The 20,590-nt window shown below is 40.7% G+C and overlaps 1 protein-coding gene across 2 annotated transcripts in view; it reads left to right on the top strand.

The window, feature by feature from the left end:
- prkar2aa (protein kinase, cAMP-dependent, regulatory, type II, alpha A) overlaps positions 1-20,590 on the top strand; it is a 79,321-nt gene that overhangs the window by 36,877 nt on the left and 21,854 nt on the right. For both annotated transcript variants that reach the window (XM_056273213.1, XM_056273212.1), the window contains exon 3: positions 20,475-20,510. In XM_056273213.1, the coding sequence (XP_056129188.1) occupies positions 20,475-20,510 (36 nt within the window). The remainder of the gene's footprint in view (positions 1-20,474; positions 20,511-20,590) is intronic.

The raw sequence follows: 20,590 nt of genomic DNA, 5'->3' as shown, positions 1-20,590 counted from the left end.
GACGTTTAGAGCATGGAAGTAGTACGTTCAGGTCAGGTATTAAAGGTTTAAGTAGTTGCATCAGGGCTGGTGATGCAGTGAACGGGTTAAAACCATCACAGCGCTAAGCAGGACGGGGCTACTTCCTTTTAAGGACTTTAGTCTGCTACAAAATGAGATGGAAGGTGAGGGGGGGGGGAGAGAGTGTGTATGCATGTGTGTGTGAGAGAGGGTTAGATAGTGGGGGAGGGAGAAGTTTAGATCGTGGGAGAGAGCGAGAGTTTGAGAGGAAGAGAGTTAGCTCTTTGGAGACAAGTTTAGAGTATAAGAAAGTGTGAGAGGGAGAGGAAAAGGGGTTAGATGGTCAGAGAGAGGGGAGAGAAAGACAGTGCAAGAGAGACAGTGGTAGGGAAATGGAGTGAAAGTTGGTGTGAGAGGGAGTGAGAGAAGGAGGTAAATAGAGCTAGAGAGAAAATACAGGATAGTGGAGGATGTGTGAGATGGGGGAGGCAGAATCATTAAGGAAGAAAGAGAGGGAGGGCTGGGTGACAAAAAAAGAAGGGCTTAACAACAGAATGTATGTGGAATGAGAGAATGCGCAAATGCACGGATATAAAGAGATGGGGAGAGACAGGAAGAGAGGGATAGAAAGTGAGCAGTTTGAGTAGGAAATGCGTGGGGTGGGGGCCAGGCAGAATGACAGAGGAGAGGGAAAGGAGGAAGAGGTGGCAGTAAAAAATAGAAAAAGGGAGAGAACGGTCCATTAGTGAGACAAGCTGTTTGAGTTATCTCATGGACCCCTGCTCCTCATCTGTTACAAAGAGGAAACCCGTGGACAAAAAGCCCAAACATCCCAGGAAAAATGGAAGTGCATGTAATTTCATGCAAACATATGTATTTGTTTCTGAAAAAAAAGAAGGAAAAAAAAACATGTATGTGTTTCTGTGCGTTGGTTTTTGTGTGCGTGTGTGTGCATGTTTAATGTACATCATAAGTGTATAATTTGCTCTCCCTCGAGTGTGTACGATATCTTTTTGCTTATTTGCATGTGTGTGCAACTTTTGCACAATAGATTCAACACTGTCATGTCACCATCACCACTTATAAAGCAGGGAAGCACTAGGTGTGTGTACAGTGAGCCAACTAATTTAACTCTCATCCATTTTCTCCCAGTGCTGACACTTCATGTATCAAGCGTATCTCCTCCTTGCTGGCTCAGCCATATGTTTGTGTGTGAGAAATCCACCCTTATTAGTAAATCAAGCAGCAATACAGAACACTGCGGCCTAACTTTGATTTAAGCAGGTTGTTATTATTGAATTTGCCTTTTACTTGTCTATGAAGCAATGATATGTCTTGTTTTAATTGAAAAAGTATGTTTTGTTTTGTTATTTTTGCCGTATGGTTATGTCCATGTCTGCATGCCAGTGTGTTACACTACGATTTCCTGTCACCAGCCCTAACTAAAACCTTTAGCCATGTCACATGGTGAAATTAGAAATGAGAGAAGCTAGCAATCTATAAAGAAGGGAAACTTGTCAAAGGATGCTTGTTTCAGTTTGGTTGCCGTTTTGAATATGACAGCCTTAATCTTACTCTAGTGTGTTTATACCAGAGTTTCTCCTTCCATGCAGTGCTAGCCACCATCCTGGTTAATATTCCTCCCTCACTTTAACTCTTCCTCTGTGATTCACAATCTCACGTATTTCACAGCATTTATTAGACTTGGTCCCAGTCACATCATGTTCTATTTTGTATCTATTTTGTATTGTTTTGTGTTGGTTCCCCCTCACATTCCAAGTAAAGGAGTGATATGGACTTTGTGTAGAAAATGAAAGCGTAAATAATGGTTTGTTGTCATTCTGGTGTAGTCTACTGACAAGCTTTGGATAGCAGAATAACCATAAAGATATCTAATACAAAAGGACTTTGGCTATTAGATTTATTTGAACCACCACAAATTTCAGTTCATATGCATTTTTATTAATCAGGCTTGGTTTCCAATTAGTAAATTCAAAAGAAAAATAACAAAAGTTCACTTAAGAATGATAGAGCACTGTCTTCGTAGATTATAAACTGGTACAACCTGTTATGGTTTTTCAAGCCATAACTGGTTTGCGTTGTGTTTTTGAAAATAAACATATGAGCTAAATAAAGTTTTTGTTTTTTGTCACATGAACTGATTATTCCCGTAATTAGAATATCTTTTATTATAGTTTGCATTTTGAAGAAAATCTGGCTTTGGCAATTAAAGAAGAGTAATCTTGATGCAACAGCTATTGCCAACTACAGGCCCATCTCCAACTTACCATTCCCCAGCAAAATCCTTGAAAAAATAGTTTATTCTCAAGTTAATAACTGTTTAATATCTAACAACATTCTAGGCATTTATCAATCAAGTTTTTGATCTCACCATAGCACAGAAACAGCACTTATCAAAGTTGTGAACGATCTGCATATGAACACAGATTCTTAATAAATTGTCTGTTTTTGTGCTTCTGGATCTCAGTGCCACCATCGACACTGTTGATAATTTTGATAGAGAGATTAGAAAAATGGGCCGGCCTTTCTGGCCCGGTTCTCAGCTGGTTTAGAACATACCTTCAGGACAGGCAGTTCTTTATGTCTATTGGAGACTTTTCCTCAGACAAAGTGGGTATAATGTGTGGGGTCCCCCTAGGTTTGATTCTTGGACCACTACTATTCAGTCTCTATATGCTCCCACTTGGACATGTTATACAGAAACACAAAATAAATTACCATAATTATGCAGATGATTCACAACTGTACATATCTCTATCTCCTGATGACCTAGATCCCATACATTCCCTAATTTAGTGTATTGACGATATTAATCTATGGATGTCAGAGAACTTTTTACAACTGAACAAAGACGAGACAAATACTTATTTTTGGTGCAAAGACTCAGAGACAGAGAATTGCACTTTATCTTAGCTCTCTGTCTCTCGAGTGCAAAAGTGAAGCTAGAAATCTTGGTGTGATCATAGACAGTGATCTGAATTTTAAGAGCCACATCAATCATCTCACAAGATCAGCCTTCTACTATCTTAAAAACATTTCAAAACTAAGGGGCTTTCTATCAATATCAGACTGCGAGAAATTAACCCATGTGTTTATAACAAGTAGACTAGACTACTGCAATGGACTATTCACTGGCCTCCCAAAATTAGTTGTGCGCCAACTACAGTTAATTGAAAATGCAGCAGCACGTGTTCTCACCAGAACTAAAAAGTATGAGCACACTACACCTGTTCATAGATCTCTGCATTGGCTCCCCGTCAAAACTAGAATTGATTTTAAAATTCTGTTAATTGTATACAAAGTGCTAAATGGCCTTGCACCACCCTATATAAAAGACATGTTAATTCCTTACAAACCAGCAAGAACTCTCAGGTCCAATGGCAGTGGTCTTTTAACCATCCCTCGTGCTAGGTCTAGAGCAGTGGAAGCTGCATTTCCGATTCACGCCCCAAGTAGATGGAACGCCCTGCCTGAGGACCTGAGAGAGGCCCCCACACTGGACACATTTAAAAGCAGGTTAAAAACCTTACTTTTTAAAACAGCCTACATCTAAAGTCATAGTATGTGTGTGAGTGTGTTTTGTATATTTTGCTATTTTTATATGTTCGACTCTGTTGTTACTTTTAATTAATCGGTGTTTATGGCACTTTAATTTATGTTACTAACTCAGTTTTAGACTTGTCTGTACTTTTATGAAATTTGCCTGTACTTTTATTTGTTTTTTTTTGTGAGGGGGGAGATTTTATTGTGTGTAGCACTTTGTTACATTTGTTTGTATGAAAAGTGCTATACAAATAAAATCTGATTAATTGATTGATTGATTGATTGATTGATAAACAAAATGAAATGAAATTGACTTGAACCCAATTCTGTACTTGAACCCCTGCTCCAAAAAATTGGATAGGTTGTTGATACATTTTCTATCTTAATTTTATCTGTATGACCCAGACAGATTTATTTGAGAAGCCATGAAGATGGCAATTTTTATTATCATTATTATGTAAAACAGTGGTTCCCAAACTTTTTAGGCAATGCCCAGACATTCAATCCCCCACACCTTCAAAAAAAAAACAAAAAACAAAACTGCAACATAGCCTATTTATAGCCCCATTAAATACATCAAGTTTAATCATGCACAAATAATCAGGACATATACCAAAATATTCAAGAGATTGCAACAATGCACTCTCACATTCGAATGAAACTGAAACTACACTACAACAAAGTTTCAATAAGCTGACACTTTTAGGCCATAGATAAACTTGATTTTAACTACGTGTTTGCATGCGCTTTGCATGATGGCTGCCACGCGTATCCTGCTTCAGTTTGGAGCATTGGTTGTGTACGTCCTCAAAAATTAACGCTTATGTCTGCAAGTTGCAATATGCACATGAACGGTAGGGGCAATATGGGGATAGTTGGTACGTCCGCATCGACAACAATGGGGGAAAGTTTTGAAGACAATGGACCCGCAATAACCCACATCTGTACGAAGTGTCATTGTCGCTGAATAATGACAGATATACTCGTCAGAATAGCTGGCTTGAGATCAGTACCATTTTAGCAGTTGATGTGGAAACCTGCAAAAAATAAATGGAAACAAGTCTATCTTTCTATGTTTCTCTCATGGATCTATCAGGGGTGGGCAATGTTAGCCAGAAAGGGCTGGTGTGGGTGCAGGTTTTTGTTCCAACCAAGCAATTACACACCTGAGTCTCCTAATCAAGTTCCTCAGCAAAGACTCTGCTGGTTGATTAGTGGGATCAGGTGTGTAACTGCATGATTGGAACAAAAACCTTAACCCACACCAGCCCTTTCTGGATAAGATTGCAACCCCTGCCCTAGAGGCAGTTCAAGCACCCCAAGGGGTGCATGCACCACACTTTGGGAATCCCTTGTGTAAAATGTTATTTAAAGTGTAAATACAATAGATATACAATGATAAAGTAAAAGTAGCATCAAGAAATAATTAAGTGTAAAAAGGAATATTTACGAGATGAGCATTTGTTTCATTTAAGCTGTTTGGCACGGTGGCGCAGTAGTTAGCACGGTCGCCTCACAGCAAGAAGGTCCTGAGTTTGAGCCCCGGGGTAGTCCAACCTTGGGGGTCATCCTCTGTGTGGAGTTTGTCCCCCCGTCTGTGTGGGTTTCCTCCGGGTGCTCCAGTTTCATCCCACAGTCCAAAGACATGTAGGTCAGGTGAATCAGCCATAAATTGTTCCTAGGTGGAAATGTGTGTGTGTGTGTGTGTGTGTGTGTGTGTGTGTGTGTGTGTGTGTGTGTGTGTGTGTTGGCCCTGTGATGGGACTGGTGGCCTGTCCAGGGTGTTTCCCCGCCTGCCGCCCAGTGACTGCTGGGATAGGCTCCAGCATCCCCATCACCCTGAGAGCAGGATAAGCGGTTTGGATGATGGATGGATAAATGTTTGAGATATACATTGTGTGAGTGTGTACTGCCTCATTGTTCTCCTGTAGCACCAGATAAAACATTAAGTTCAAGTGAGAAGTGGCAGTTGTAATTCTTATTCTGTGGAATTTCTGCAGATTTCTCGTCCGAGCTCTGTGGGCTTAAATTCTGTGTGGGCTTCACTGATTACCCACCATGTTCCTGTAAACATCAAAATACCAGACAGTGAGCGACATATGCACTGTCAAGAGTGCTGCAGCATTCCTATATGGATTTTTTAAAGATACAAAGTTGTATTTTGTGGAAAAAAATAGAGAATTAGAGCGCTATAGATTATTCCTTTGAAAACCTTTAATTTTGTATTACAGTAATACTTTTTGTTGCACATATATGTTTTCCTTTCAACAGAAAATGAATCATTCATTTTCACAGTTCACTGTCGATAGAGGGTGGGTATTATTGATTTTTGGGCAGTCCACCCACTAATGGCTACGGGAGGGGAAACATTGACTTTGATTCAACCAGCATCAGTCAACAACCGTTAGTAATAGTTATTAGTCATATTTTGCTTCAAGGAGGCCTAAACAGTGTGCATAAGCAGCTTTACACATAAACATACGCTGACCATGCACATGTGCTCGCATGTGCACACACACACACACACACACACACACACACACACACACACACACACACACACACACACACACACACACACACATACACAAAACTCTACATAGCCCATTTAATTTTGTAGCTGAAGTCCAAAATTACGTCAAAACCTAACAAAAATTCTTTCATATCTGCTTTTACATCATTGCTGTGTGCCAATTCTATTCAATAGCCTACTGCCATGTTATGTAATGTGTGATCTGCACATGAGCCATTTATATTCCCCAGCTGACTCTCATATGACAGAGTTGTGTGTTCTTTGCTGCCAGCGTGAAACAGCCAGTACTAATAGACGGGCACGCTCACTCCCCGTGATTACCCTACTGGGCAAACCTGCCACAAAGCACAGCCCTATTTATGTTATTCAGATGCTCTCAAATATTAATCTAGTCTAAATGAGACAGTATTCTTAGCCATGGTGTACTCTAAAAGGGGGAACCCACAGCAGATTTTAACCATCAGCTGCACTGATATGATCTGTTTCATAAACATCATGGAAAACATAACTACTCATGTTTTCTTTTGAGCTGACATTAAAGAAGTTCTATTACTTTTTTTAGTTGTTTCTTCAATGTACATAACCAAAAATTGTTCAAAAGTGATGGGCACTCAATCTCACCAGCACAAACTATTCCTAACAACTTTCACATTATTTCCAATATTTTCTATTATTTCTCTTTTTATTTTACCGCTCTTTCAGTACTTGGATTCCGCGTTTTATTGCCAAGTTAAAAAGTAAGAAAGCAGTTCGTATATGTAGAATCAGCTGTCTGGTATTGTAGAATAATGTGTGAATTCTATTTTAGGGTAGACTTTGTCTTTAAGAAAAAAGCAGATATCAGCCACCAAGGTGGATAGACTGAGTGATTCTGTTCTACCTTGTCTGTTCGTGTCTGTGTGTGTGTACTTGTATGACTGTGTTTTTGTGTTGTGCATGGGTTACCACATGTTTGTTTTGTTTTGTTTTGTTTTGTCTTGGCTTGGGTTTTTTTTTTTTGCTCGTATATGTTTCTGTATTTGTTCATTCATGTGCTGCTGTGTATATTATGCTGTAGTGTGGCCATTGTTGAATCAGATTTGTCCATTAGCCCGGTACTGTTTCAGATACAGTAGTGGCCCCTGTGCTGCAGAGGTCAACACTTGTACACTCACTGGCTGCTGCTACTGCTTAAACCCTAAGAAAAAAGGTTACCCAGAGCTTCTGTAGGCAGCACAAAGTAGAAAAAGAGGAGTTTAGAACAATCTCACACATGCAAGGGCGCACACACACAGTAAAACTAATACACACAAAACCTACGGTAAAACCACCACACACATAGTATTGACTGTACACATGCAGAAATGAGACTGCCACAATATCAGAACAGACATCAGACACACACACACACACACACGCACACACACACACAGAGAAAAGCGTAATATTTAATGTGTTTTTCAAAATACACGTTCACCTATGTTTGTCACATGAATCAATTATTTCCATCATTAAAATATCTTTATTCTGAATAATGCTCAGACAGTGCATAGATCGCTTCCACTAGTCTCCAACCTGCCTCTGCAGTTTGGGCAATTTTTTTTTTTTTTTTTTTTTTTTTTGTCCCCATCAGTTAGCTGATGACACGATCTGAGAAAGAGAGGGTCAGAGACTGACATGCTAAAGCTGGCAACCAGACCCTACTGACCACCTGGATGCACTAAATTGTGCAATCGACAGCAGTTGTTTTGGGTTTTTTGTATTTCCCCTAGCAGTTCTGGCCTACATCCATCCCTGTTTTCCACTCAGTTTGAGCTCTAGTGCAGGTTGTTAGTGTACCTAGAGCGGTGGTTCTCAACCTTTTCAAGTCACAACCCCCCAGAATAGTCAGGTTGTTGTTAGCGATTTATGTTCGATTCCTGTAACATTCAATGCCTGAATTGTTTTTTCATGATGATGCTGATATGAAGAATGATTATTATTATCGGTAACACTTTAGTATGGGGAACATATACACCATTAATTAGGTGCGTATTAGCATGCAAATTAGCAACATATTGGCTCTTCATTGGTCTTTATTAAGCATTTATTAATGCCGTATTCTGCATGGCCTTATTATACAACCAGTAAGCCATTAACTATGAGTTTTCCCTCTATAACCTCAGAATTATTGCTTATTAGTAGTACCATCTCAATATGCTTTGCTTAGTATGGACTTTATAAGGTGGTAGTACCACAAGAAGAGTTATTCTCCCTTACTAACACGTAATGAATATGGTCTGTTCTTACATAACAAAACACAAAAGTACAAGTGTTAATAGTGTTAAATTACTCTAAATTCAGTTGTTGTTACTTAGAATATGTTCCCCTTACTAAAGTGACATCTTCATCATTACTAATTCACTAGTAATTAAGTTTTTTTTACTTAGAATATGTTCCCCATACTAAAGTGTTACCTTATTATCTACTAAATGTACAGCCGTTTAGTATTGTACTCTCTCTAACATTGCTCTGTCAAAGTCTTGAAGTATACTCAGGGCTGTTACAGCACAGCAATTAAAGAGACAGTACACCTATTTTTTGCATCAGGTGCACCATCGGTCTGTATGATTTTGTGCTTTTTTTCTCCACAACCAGCTGGCGACCCCTGAAAATTATCTCGCGACCCCCATACGGGTCCTGACGCCCAGGTTGAGAGCCAATAACGTAGAGAATTAGTTCAATTAATAATGTGGTAGAAGAGTGAAAAAGGAGAAAAGAGGAAGGGGTTGAGGAGTACGGGGAAGGAGCAGGAATGGGGGAAGAAAGTGCAAAGTTAAAAATGTCATGGCTTAGAAAAGAGTAGAAGAACTCATGAGGTTATGTGTGAAGTGTGAAACAAACAGACCAACAAAAATTCAACATAATGCAACTGCTAATGGTGACGCATTCTCTCTAATTTCTCAGTCATTGGTGGCAGTGTTTCCTTTTTCCTGTGATGGTCCTCCATGGTTAAATGTCAAAAGGAGAAACATTGTTGAGCAGCTCTTTTCTCCTATCACCTAACAGGATGAGGAAAATGATTGTGTTCTATATAAATGCATTTAGAGGTATTTGTGTGTGGGTGGCTGCAGGGTAGGGAACAAGTGCTGATGATGACGTAGTTTGTTGAGTCTGCTATTGAACTTGGCCATTGTTTTGTGTGTGTGCTCCAACTCCTGTGTGCATGTCTGTCAACATAGTGAGTACAAGTTTGCCTTGTGTGCCTGACGCTGGTGTGTGTGTGTGTGCGCGTGTGTGTGCATTTTGCATCAAAGTTCAACTCACCACAAGAATGTGTGTGAATTCCATTTTCTTCTGTGTGTGTGTGTGTGTGTGTCTGTGTCTGTGTGTGTGTGCGTATGCGGGCGCGCTTGACTATGGTGGTTCTCCATGTCAGTAGCCCTCTCTTTCAGGTGGGCGGTGGTGCGCTGCATGTGAGGCATGTGCTGCTATCACTCATACCTTAAGATGAGAGGAGTAGAAAGGGGAGGACAGGGAACTGACACAGGAAAGGTGAAGAGGGGAGAAGTAGAGGAGAAAAACAATGGGAGAAGGAGAGAGACGGACAGTGACAGAGTGGGTGAAAGGGGGTGGGGGACAGAGAATGAGTGGCTGTTTACATGTAAGTTGAGGCAATAATTTGATCACTGCAACTGCAATGTAAGCACCTTAATCTAGGTCAAGAGGGAATACATGTTTACCCAACACAGGTTTTGATTGAAGACAACGCATTGCTTGAAGGAACATTTCATATTTTTTTTCTAGGTCTATCCCTATTTTATGCTCAGTGCTCATGTTCATAGGCAGATTTTATTGCCGCAGTCATCCATCCATTTATTCATACCAGACACCATCTACAGTTCAGTGCAATTATTGGGGGACAAATCCACAATCCTTGTGCCGTGCAAAAAAGCACTCCATGGTTCAGTCAAGCTAACATTATGCTACAGCAGTCTATAAAAGCAAATTTAAGTGGTCATTAAGAAAAAAAGTGTGTTATTTATACTATTAAATTCCTTCTTAGTGTTTGTTTTGATGTACCATGACGGAGTGACTCCTGTAGGCTGTGTTGCAGGAGGTAGCACAGTATGAAAGGGCCGCAACCAAACATAAAAGAATGAAGGTAAATGTTTGTAAATGACCAGCAAATTTACTTGCAGATGCATTGGCTGTAATGTTACTTTTGTCTGTTGAGCTGCCTGGCAAGAGTTCTAAACCAAAACTATTTAACAGTTCACGTTTGGTAATCACTAGAATGCTTAAAAACAGCATTAAATAAAACAAAAATGCATAAACTCCTTTCAAAATTAGTTGCATGCTTTACAGTGAGTCTACACCGTCTGCCATGTTGATACTCCACTGTAAACAAAACCAAGCAAAGTGGCCACTATTAAGTCTCATCACAGACACCCTGTTAAGCAATGACGTATTTGGAACTTGAGTTGCAGACTTGGGTCTTATGTTAACAGTGACAAACTCTATATTTACCCATGACCATGATCTGGTATGAATGGTCAAGTGCAGGTTGAACCCATGTTAAGTAGCCCGTGTCATACATGGTTATGTGCATGAAAGAGGCTCTATAAAAAGTATTTTACAATGTAAAATTATAGTGGATCACACCAGTTCATTTGATTTTCAGCTTGACAGTGCAGAAGATGTCGCCCTTTTTCAGAATGAGACCCAGGATAGTAGAGAAGAGGTGGTGACAAGCTAGCAAGTATATTTAGATAAAGACAATTATAGCTTAAAATCTGGTACAACTTGTCATATATCTCAGTAATTACCAGTATTTCTGACATGCCTAATTTTATGACGGATTTTTTTTCCCCAATATTGGCTTTGGTCAAATGTTTCACTGAGGTAATTTATCTTGCTTCTGTAATCAACCACAGGCCTATTCCTCGCATGTCAGTCTTATATTCTCCTCCAAGTCTTGCAACATCCCTGCTCTGTTTTTATTTGTTATACATTAGTTATCCATGACAAAGGTTCCTGGGCCAAGTTTATTCCCTCATTGATATGGAAATGTCCCTGACACGAGTTAGCTAGCAAGTGATAGTTAATCACTGTAGCAACTTATTTTCACCTCTTTCCAGCAGCTTGCTTCAGTGATTGTTGACAGTGCAGGCTGACAGGGAGTCAGTTACTGCTTCACACTGCCCATGAAAAGTTAAAAATACTTGCAGGTCTTTTCAATTCACACTAGACTGGCCTTCTATCCCTGTTCATATGGGAGAGGACTCCAGTGCATAGTGGACCGATTTTTTTGTTGTTGTTATTTTTATGTTTGAAAAGGTTCTCGTTGATCTTTGATAATGAAATTGACCTTATTTGGTTTCAGACCCAATACAACCCATTCCTTTTAACCCCAACCCCACCTAGGGCTGTCGAATCAAATATTAAAATTCAAATCTGCTTCAAAGTTTAAAAAAATAAATCACTGCTCGAATCCTAAATCATGATTCAAAAATGAAAATGTGTCACTGTTGGTTGATTATTAAATTAAGTCGTTCAAGAAATAATGTAATTTCAAGGTGTATATAGTCATTTGTTTTTATTGAAAATAAAATGGATATCTTTTTCAAAGATGCGGTAGTGAGTTATCATCATAGTGTTCTGTCTCTAGGCCATTATGACCAACATGTGGTCCACTGTAGTCTAGTTTGTATCAGATTGCTTTGAGTAGATTGCTGCACCTGGCTGATATTTAATTTATTAGTGACCAAATTAATGAGTAAGATTCAGATCTATCTACATTTTGATAATTCTGATAGGTCTAAATTCGAATTTGATTTTATGAGATAATTGATGGCCCTCAGCCCCACCTTCCGGCACACCTAAACCCTAAATAAAGGGAAAATCCTAGATTGTGGTGGTCAGTTTAGGGTGCCAGGCTTTTATCACAGAGAACTTGTGAGGGAGATGGGCAAGGGTTGTATAGTATTCACAGAGTTGGCTCCCTAAATGAATCAACAACTATAAAATTAAAGCAGATGATTGTGCAACTTTAAATTTGATCTTGAGAAAGCCATTCTCAATTAATTTCTGATTACACTTCGTTTGCCAATTTAGCGGCACAGCACATGTAGAGTAAGCTCCCTAGTATCTTGCCTGAGAATTGATGAAACAAATTATAAATGACAGGACAGCTTTTGTGCTGCTCCCCTGATGTTCATAGTGAACACAAATTTGCCATTTTGGTGACAGCAATGCCACTGACTGCTGTCAGTGCACTGGGAGAGAGCTAAGTCCTCACAGTGTTCCTTTTCGTGAAATCTGGTGTCTGGAACCTATTATAGCTGCTGAGTTAGAGTTTGATCTGCCACATCTTGCTCGCCAGTTGTCTTGACTTTTTTTCTTCTTTTGTTTTTTCTTTTTTTTGTGGTGACAAGATAAGAGGCAACCAACCTGAGACATGCCCCTGCCACTTTAGTTTTCTTTCTTTTTTTCTTGTCAAATTGATCATACAGAACAGACCACAGCCAATGCCAGTTGACGCCCTGCCAAAGTGGCTGGTCTTGCTGACAGACTTATCCCTGGGTGATATTTTCCAGCAATTTGATTGTTTTTAAATTGATAAAAGGCAATATCCCTCCTTCCCGCTGCATACTTCTCAATGCCAAGAATCTATTTAGCAAAAGGGAAACCAGGAGGTGAGAACAACAACAGGTTAGGTGGTAGAAGATCCATGCCAGGACTTGGTTTCCACAGCCCCTCTCTTCACCTGTCTCTCCTGTCTGGAAGCCAGCCCTCTCAACAGCAAGTGAAGTGTGAGTTCCATCAGCTCGTAGGAACACTGCTGCAAACATTGCCAGTATAGTCATTAATAATACAGAAATAAATAGAGCAGAAGAGTGAAGGCTATTTTCCACGTGCATAGTATATCCCTTTCTTACTGATGTTTGCACTGAATGAACTTCTGTAAAACAATTCCTGCCCCGCAACCTTGGAAAAGGAATCATGTGTCCTGTGTGTCTAACTCGTTTCTTGGGCTGTCTGACTATCTTATCTGTTTGTCTGTCTCTGTTGATAAGGGCTTTCTACAAGGATATTGAGTAGCTAGCCAGCGGGGGAAAGTAACCAACTGGGGGGGGGCATATTCCCCCCCGTCGGAGAAAATTTTTGGCTGTAAAAGCCCAAATTTGGTGGCCTCTGACACATTCTAAAGCCACTTATTCCACTATACCACTATTCCACACATACATTATTCTACATTTTACACTAAAATTACAGCATGAGGCTGAGGCATAGCCTACATTTTCCTCAAACTATGACATAGGCCTGTTACTTTGACAACATTGCCTGTTTTAGTGTGTTTGCAATGTGACTTAGAGAGATAGCTGTGATGTTAAAAGTGCCATGTAAATAAAGATAATTCATTCATTCATTAAGCTCATAAATGTCTGTGGTGGCATATATGGACAATGCAGCGCTTTCAGTGGACTTTTTTACTTCCTGTGCAATCATCAAGTTGCTGCCACTGGTGTTTTCCAATGCTTTCAGAAGTAGCCCATCTAATGAGGGTGTCCCCTTCTGTGCAGTCAGTGCAATTCTTAATGTGTTTTGTCATCAATTTTGCTGAAACACTGAAGACGACTCACCACTCTCTACTCGGCAGGACACCGCCTCTCAGCTGAGCGCACACACACATTCATATGGAGCATGTGGGGGCGGGGCTGATACAAACAGACAGGCACGTTTCTCTGTCATCATGCTCACATTCTTTTGAAGTTGAAGCTAGTGGTCATAAAGGTACATGCATAATGATTTGCAGCTTGTCAATCAAGACTATTGTATTAGAATCAAAAATGGATATATTACAGTAGTCGGCTGGACTTAAATGAGTAGTTGGCTGTTTGGCTGGCAGGCAGCTGGTACTCATGGAAAGCTCTGGTTGATGTCTATTGATTATCTTCATCAATCATATTAACACCACTCGAACAATCTAGCCTTTATATGTATGATACAAAAATGTGATGTTTATTGTGTGAGTGGAAAAGTGACCACATTCCTGTTGGTATTTAGTTTTTGTCCAGCTAAGTGGCTGAAGTATTGACAGACTCGGTAGTCAGTCAGTCAAACAGTGAGAAAGCTTGTAAGAGAAAATCAATTGGAAAACCTTGGGAGGATGGCTGAATGGCTCCCTTTCTCTCCCTTATTTACTTATTCACTCATTTGTTTTTATCTATTTAGCTGTATCTCTCTTTCTCCCTTTCTCTCTTTAAATATCACCTACCTTTCCCCTTCTCCTTTACTTCTTTCTCATTTCCATGTCACTATTACTCTACTGCCCCATCTTACCCCCTCTCCCTCCTTCTGCTACCCCCTCTCTTCGTCTTTTAGTTTTCTTTTTTAATATCAACAGGTATCTTGCCATTATCTCCCTCCTCTTTCCTCCCTTCTCCTCTCCATTGCCAACTTCCCTTTTCTGCTCCACCAGACTTGTATATTGAACCCCCTCTCTCTTTCTGTCATTTCATATCACTAGCCATCTCATCCATCCTCTCTTGTGTATCTTCTTTCTCTTACCTTCTCTCTCTTCCTCTTTCACCCTTTCCCTGCCTGCTGTCTTCTCTATCCCTCTCTCTTTCATCTTTCCCTGTCCTTTGTCTCTGTCATTTGTTTCTTTTCTCTCTTTCTCCCTCTTTCCTCTGTTGAGACCATTCTGCTAGTGAGTGGGTGTATTGGGAGGGTTAGAGAGAGGGAAAGGGAGAGATGATCTACCTCTTGTTACAAGCTGGAGAGGGGAGGGGATTGGATGGGGGGAGTAGGGGGTGGCGTTGTTATGGCGATGAGGAGGTCTTCCCTGTGGTCGGTTGCCACGGCAACCCGAGGTGCACACTTGATGTCCTCCATGTGTGATTGTGGGGAGAGCACTTCACACTTCTGAACATAGAAATACGGGTGCACACACCAGTGTGTGCTCACATATTTTGATTATGTTAACACCCAATAGCAAACACTTACACGTCCAGCTGCTATTACAGAAAAAAGCATTCAGTACATAGAATCCCTGATGGAGTTTCAAATTCATTCACTACAGAGCATCAAAGTATCAGAACTGAATATAGCTGTACATTTCTTTATTGTTCCTTAAGTAATTGTACAGTTTATATTCAGACAGTATACTAGTCTCTCTCCTGCATGCAGTCTAGCAATCATGGCTATCACAGAAGGCAGTGGCCAGCACTGCCAGAGAAAATGTTATTTGAAAGTAATGGTACTTGCGTGTGAAGGATGAGCACTAGTTATTTTCACACCTGATTATTTAAGCACAATTAATTTATGTGTTCATACATGACCCGATTATACCCTTGGTGCTGCATGTTCACGTCTGGATGTAGAGGTGTGTTTCTGTGTTGGTCTTTGTACCTCAGTATTGACCTGCGTGCAGTGATGTGGCCTGTTAATAAGTTTGGCCTGGATCAAAACAAGCCTTTTTTTTAAGCAGCTTGGAATGTGAGCTCCTGCTAAGTGGGTATGTAGCTCATTATGGACAGAGGCGATGGGGTGAAATGAGGTAAGGGCAAGGAAGGGTAAGGGAGAGGTTGGATGAAAGGGGGGGAAAAAGTTGGGGTAGGCAGAAATAGGTCATCAATTTTTTTTTTGATTAAGCACGTTTTCTATATAGAAAAGCAAGGCAAAATACTTAACTTGAAAACAGAATAAAAGAAATATACATTAAATAAAAAGATAGAGAAAAAATATAAACTTGAAAACAAAAGAAATATACATGGAATAAAAAAATAGAAAAAAATCTATATGTACCACATACATGTGCAACTTGAAGTATATATAAAAAAATACTTAAGCCATGATTAGGAATCCTAGTTAGGATAAGGGCGTAGTGCATGCATGCATTTTTGTAGATTTGCATGCTGTGTGTGTATGTGTGAGAGGGAGAAAGAGAGAGAAAGCCAGAGTGTGAGTATAATGATGGGCAGTTTTGGCAGGATACCAACCCAGGGTTAAGTCGTAAGGAGAAGGCTGCCGTTTGGGTTTACTCCCGGGCCTGCACATTGTGGGCTAAAGTGCTAATTGACATTGTCCTGCCTGTGTTTATGATCGTGTTTATTATCCCTAATGCTTCAAAGAACACATTTCTTTCACTATGCTTTTACCAAAAGAGATCTGCCTGCGGGTTGTGCGCAGACTCCATCGGGAGGCACCTCCTCATTGGAGCTGGAAATGACACAGCTCCACACCACACATGGAAGTCACATGAATGTTCCTCTTGGGGGCATTTGCATTATTTTTTTCCCTTCACTTATACTCTGAAAAGTTCACATTGACCTCAGTGCATATGTAAAAGTTTTATACACTGGTCATAGTAACTAATAAATCCTAAAATTCACCACCCACACCAGCCTTTAACAATGAAACATGACACAAGACAACCTTACCAACCAATACACCCCTGATTTCAAAGAAGAGAATCTTTTGGAGCCATGTGGGGGAGGAGGGTCGGTCCCTTTGAGACAGGTGAGGGGGCGAGAGATATAATGAAAGGCAGGAAAGAGAAGGAGGGAGACTCCGAAAGGGAACAAGGGACTATGATCTTATGAGACTATATTACTACTCCCTGTCTGAGATAGCAGTAACAAAAATAAACTAAAAATGGAGGGAAAAGGGGAAACAGCCAGGTGCTAGCACTGTGCGTTCACACTGAGAAGCAAGGAGAGCAGGGTATTGATCCAAATCTTACATGTTTAGATTGGAGGGAAATCCAATTTAAAAAAAAAAAAATTGTTTTGATATACTTCATTAATCCTCATGGGTAAATTATGCTCTGCGTTTAAAACCCATCCTAGCTGTGTAGCTAGGAGCAGTGGGCAGCTGTTGTGTAGTGCCCGGGGACCGACTCTAGTTCGTCTTGTTATACTATACCTTGGTCAGGGGCACAAACAGAAGTATTAACCCTAACAGTCATGTCTTTCTGATGGTGAAATTGAAGAATTTATTTTTCATTTTCATGGATCTGGCGCACCTTCGCGCCTTTTACTATCAGAACACTGTAAAATGTTAAGAGTAGTAACTTGGAGAAGGTATTGAAGGCATTTAAAAAAAAATTAAAGCCAATAAATAACCAAATTAGCTGTGCGAAATGATACACCAAGTATCAGAAAGAACTCAAGGCAGACAGAGACAGACTCACAGTTTTAAAAATTCACTCCAGTCCATACCCAAATACTGCTCTATGTTGGCAGGCAAACTTGCCAGCCACTCTGGCAGGTTACCAGCTATGGTTTAGACTTCTTTTTTTTTATCCTTGAAAATAAATTGGAAGGTTTTGAAAATGAAAACTGTTCAATTTCTGACCCTTGCCCTGAGGCAGGACCTTTTTTTAGAGATGGCATAGTGCAAACATGTCTGGGGTGCTTTGGTAGCTCAGCCAGAGGAGCGCCTACCATATTGGCTCAGGGCTAATTGCAGTGTCCTGGATTCAAACCCAATGCCGGGACCTTTGCTGCAGGCACACTGGATTCAGACCCAATGGCGGGACCTTCGCTGCAGGCACACTGGATTCAAACCCAGTGCAGGACTTTTGCTGCAGGAACAAATTTCTCTCCCCTGTAGTTCCCCATAGTCTCTCATCACTAGTCAAATAAAAGTGAAAGCTGGCAGGAGGGAAACTAATGAAAATAAAATTCAAACACTGGCATTAGGACGGGTCTGAGTGAGTCTGTCTATAGGGAACGGTGAATTGGGTCAGTTGAAACAGCCAGTCAAGACAAGAGATGTGAGTTTACTTTACTCAAGAGATTGTCCATGTGAAAGTAGTATTTTTGTGTTTGTTTACATGCTGACAACCTTACAGCTTCAGCCACCTCTCAACCCACTGGCCACCAGACATATATCAACTGAAAGAGAATAGAAATTTCAAAAGCATTTTTAAAACATTCTTGTTTGGGGTACTGTCAGCCTTTCAGGAAATGTGAAACTTTTATGTAATGGCCACACAGTGTGGACAGATTAGGAGAAACGCTATATCCTTGCAAATAATAGAGAGTTGTTTTGTGTGTGCACCTCCAGGTGACTGGTGTTAGTTGTGGTGCATATGTGAATTTCCCCAGGTCCTTGTCTTAACAACTTCGATCTAATGGACTCTGACAGCATGGTAATAAGGTGGCAATGGACGAGAGAGAGAGTGCGTGCGTGCGTGTGTGTGTGTGTGTGTGTGTGTGTGTGTGTGTGTGTGCCAAACACATATGCACATTTGGAACGTATGCACACAGTTTCATGAACACACACGTGCACACTTACACATAGAAGAGTCAGGCTATGTCTGCATCCACAGGCACACACACACACACACACACACACACACACACACACACACACACACACACACACACACACACACACACACACACGCCTAAAAAGAAAAACAATTGTTTTACAAGGCTAGAACTCATGGACTCACAGAACACAGATATAAAAAGACACACACCGGGGCATCCTGGTAGCGTGGCGGTCTGTTCCATTGCCTACCAACACCTCTGGCTTGGTCGGGTGTCCCTACAGACACAATTGGCCGTGTCTACGGGTGGGAAGCCGGATGTGAGTATGTGTCCTGGTCGCTGCACTAGCACCTCCTTTGGTTGGTCGGGGCGCCATTTCGGGGGGGACTGGCAGGAATAGCGTGATCCTCTCACGCACTACATCCCCCTGGCGAAATTCCTCACTGTCAGGTGAAAAGAAGCGGCTGGTGACTCCACACGTATTGAAGGAGGCATGTGGTAGTCTGCAGCCCTCCCCAGATTGGCAGAGGGGGTGGAGTAGCGACCGTGACGGCTCGGAAAATAGGGTAATTGGCCAAGTACAACTGGGGAGAAAAGGGGGGGGCAAAACATAAGAATAAATGACACACACCACAGAGTTTGATCTCCTTTGACTCACCACTTTATACAGACTGGTGCATGTTCATATGCAACAGTGTCCTCCCAGGCACAGGACACTGGATGACCGCTATCTACTAGCCGAGCATTAGAGCACAGAGGGCGTGACCAGAAGTTAGAATCATTACTGCTGCTGATCAAGTCTCCACTAATCCACTGCTGTCCAAAAACAGTTTATTTATGCCAATGTTATCTCAAGACACTGCAGCAAGTTGATGTGCTGTCTTGTCTGGTAAAATGACATGTGAAAGTGAACAGGATTATTCCTGAATGAGACGTCCACCATTTGGGAGATGAGATTCCTGCTTTGACAGGCTGATTACCAACACAAAACTCACTGGCATATGATAGAAGCTGTAGGCCATGTTCAGCCCTTAATATGCTAGGTTAAAATACTAACATTTACTCTATGTAGGGGTGGTATTTGCTTTTTTAGTTTGTTGTTGTTCTTTTTTTTTTTTACCCCTCCCCCACTTAACCTTGGAAATCAAGTAACAGTTTACCTTAAATGAATATCCCTAAATGGATATAAAGGCTTTTGAAGAGATGATATATCTTAAAATGATTAAGATTTACTGCATATTAAACATAGGGTTGCACTGAGTTTGTACACAACACTTTGGATGCAAGCCAGTGCACAAATGTAAATAATTGTTCCAGGGGTCACAGTGGGTTCCTAGCATGTCAGAATTCATCAGCCACATTTGCTGGTTCACTAGCCAAGTTATCAAAACTCAAAGAGCAATATTTAAGCTGCTGTTAAACTAGAGAACTGTAAGGTCAGAAGACTTAAGCCAAAGTGTTTTGGCTGTCCTGTAAATTTTAAAAAGAAACCACTTTATGGTCCTCTGGCTCTAAGGACTGATAAAGGTGTAGATTTTATACTATGGATGAGCTACCTGGTCTTGGTTTCTTGGCTTTTACTGGTTAATTGTTGGTTACTCTGTTTGTTTTCGGGGCAGTTATGTAAGAATAAATATATTGGCATTTGGGACGGAGAAAGGGAGAGAGCATGTGTGTAGTCTGTGTGTGTGGACATGTGTTGGCATGTGTGTTTGCATGTTTATCTAGTGTTTTTAGCTGTGTGAATCCGTGGGGAGTGCCTATGGGTTTGTGAAACTTTGTAACTGGGGACGATGGAGGTCATAGCCACAGCTCACAGTAGCATCCATGTGAGACCTAGAGAATATTAACCCCACTGCTGAGAATTCCCCCCCCCCTCGTCTACTGTCTTTTCTTGTCTTTCCATCTTTCAGTGCTCTTACTCTCTCATTTTTCTCTCTCCACTCCTTTTGTCATTTTTCATTTTGCACTCCCAATTCAGTTATTGTTATCAAACAGTCTGTTTCAAGCAGACAATTGCAATGAGGATTTAAAAGTATTTGCAGAATCATATTGAATGTCATTGTGTTAAATAATAAAAAGTACGGTTCTGTTAATTTCACCCCTCTCTCTTTTTCTCTCTCTCATTGCAGCTCCACCACCCAGCAGATTCAACAGGAGAGTGTCAGGTAAGGTGTCTGTGTGTGTGTTTATCTTTGACATCATGTAGCCCAAATGTAATCCACACCAGGGACATTGTTGCATACAT

The sequence above is a fragment of the Lampris incognitus genome, chromosome 2 (genome assembly GCF_029633865.1).
Source record: "Lampris incognitus isolate fLamInc1 chromosome 2, fLamInc1.hap2, whole genome shotgun sequence".
Taxonomy (NCBI): Eukaryota; Metazoa; Chordata; class Actinopteri; order Lampriformes; family Lampridae; genus Lampris; species Lampris incognitus.
The sequence above is the reverse complement of the archived record's forward strand: the minus strand, read 5'-3'. Positions and strand labels throughout refer to the sequence as shown.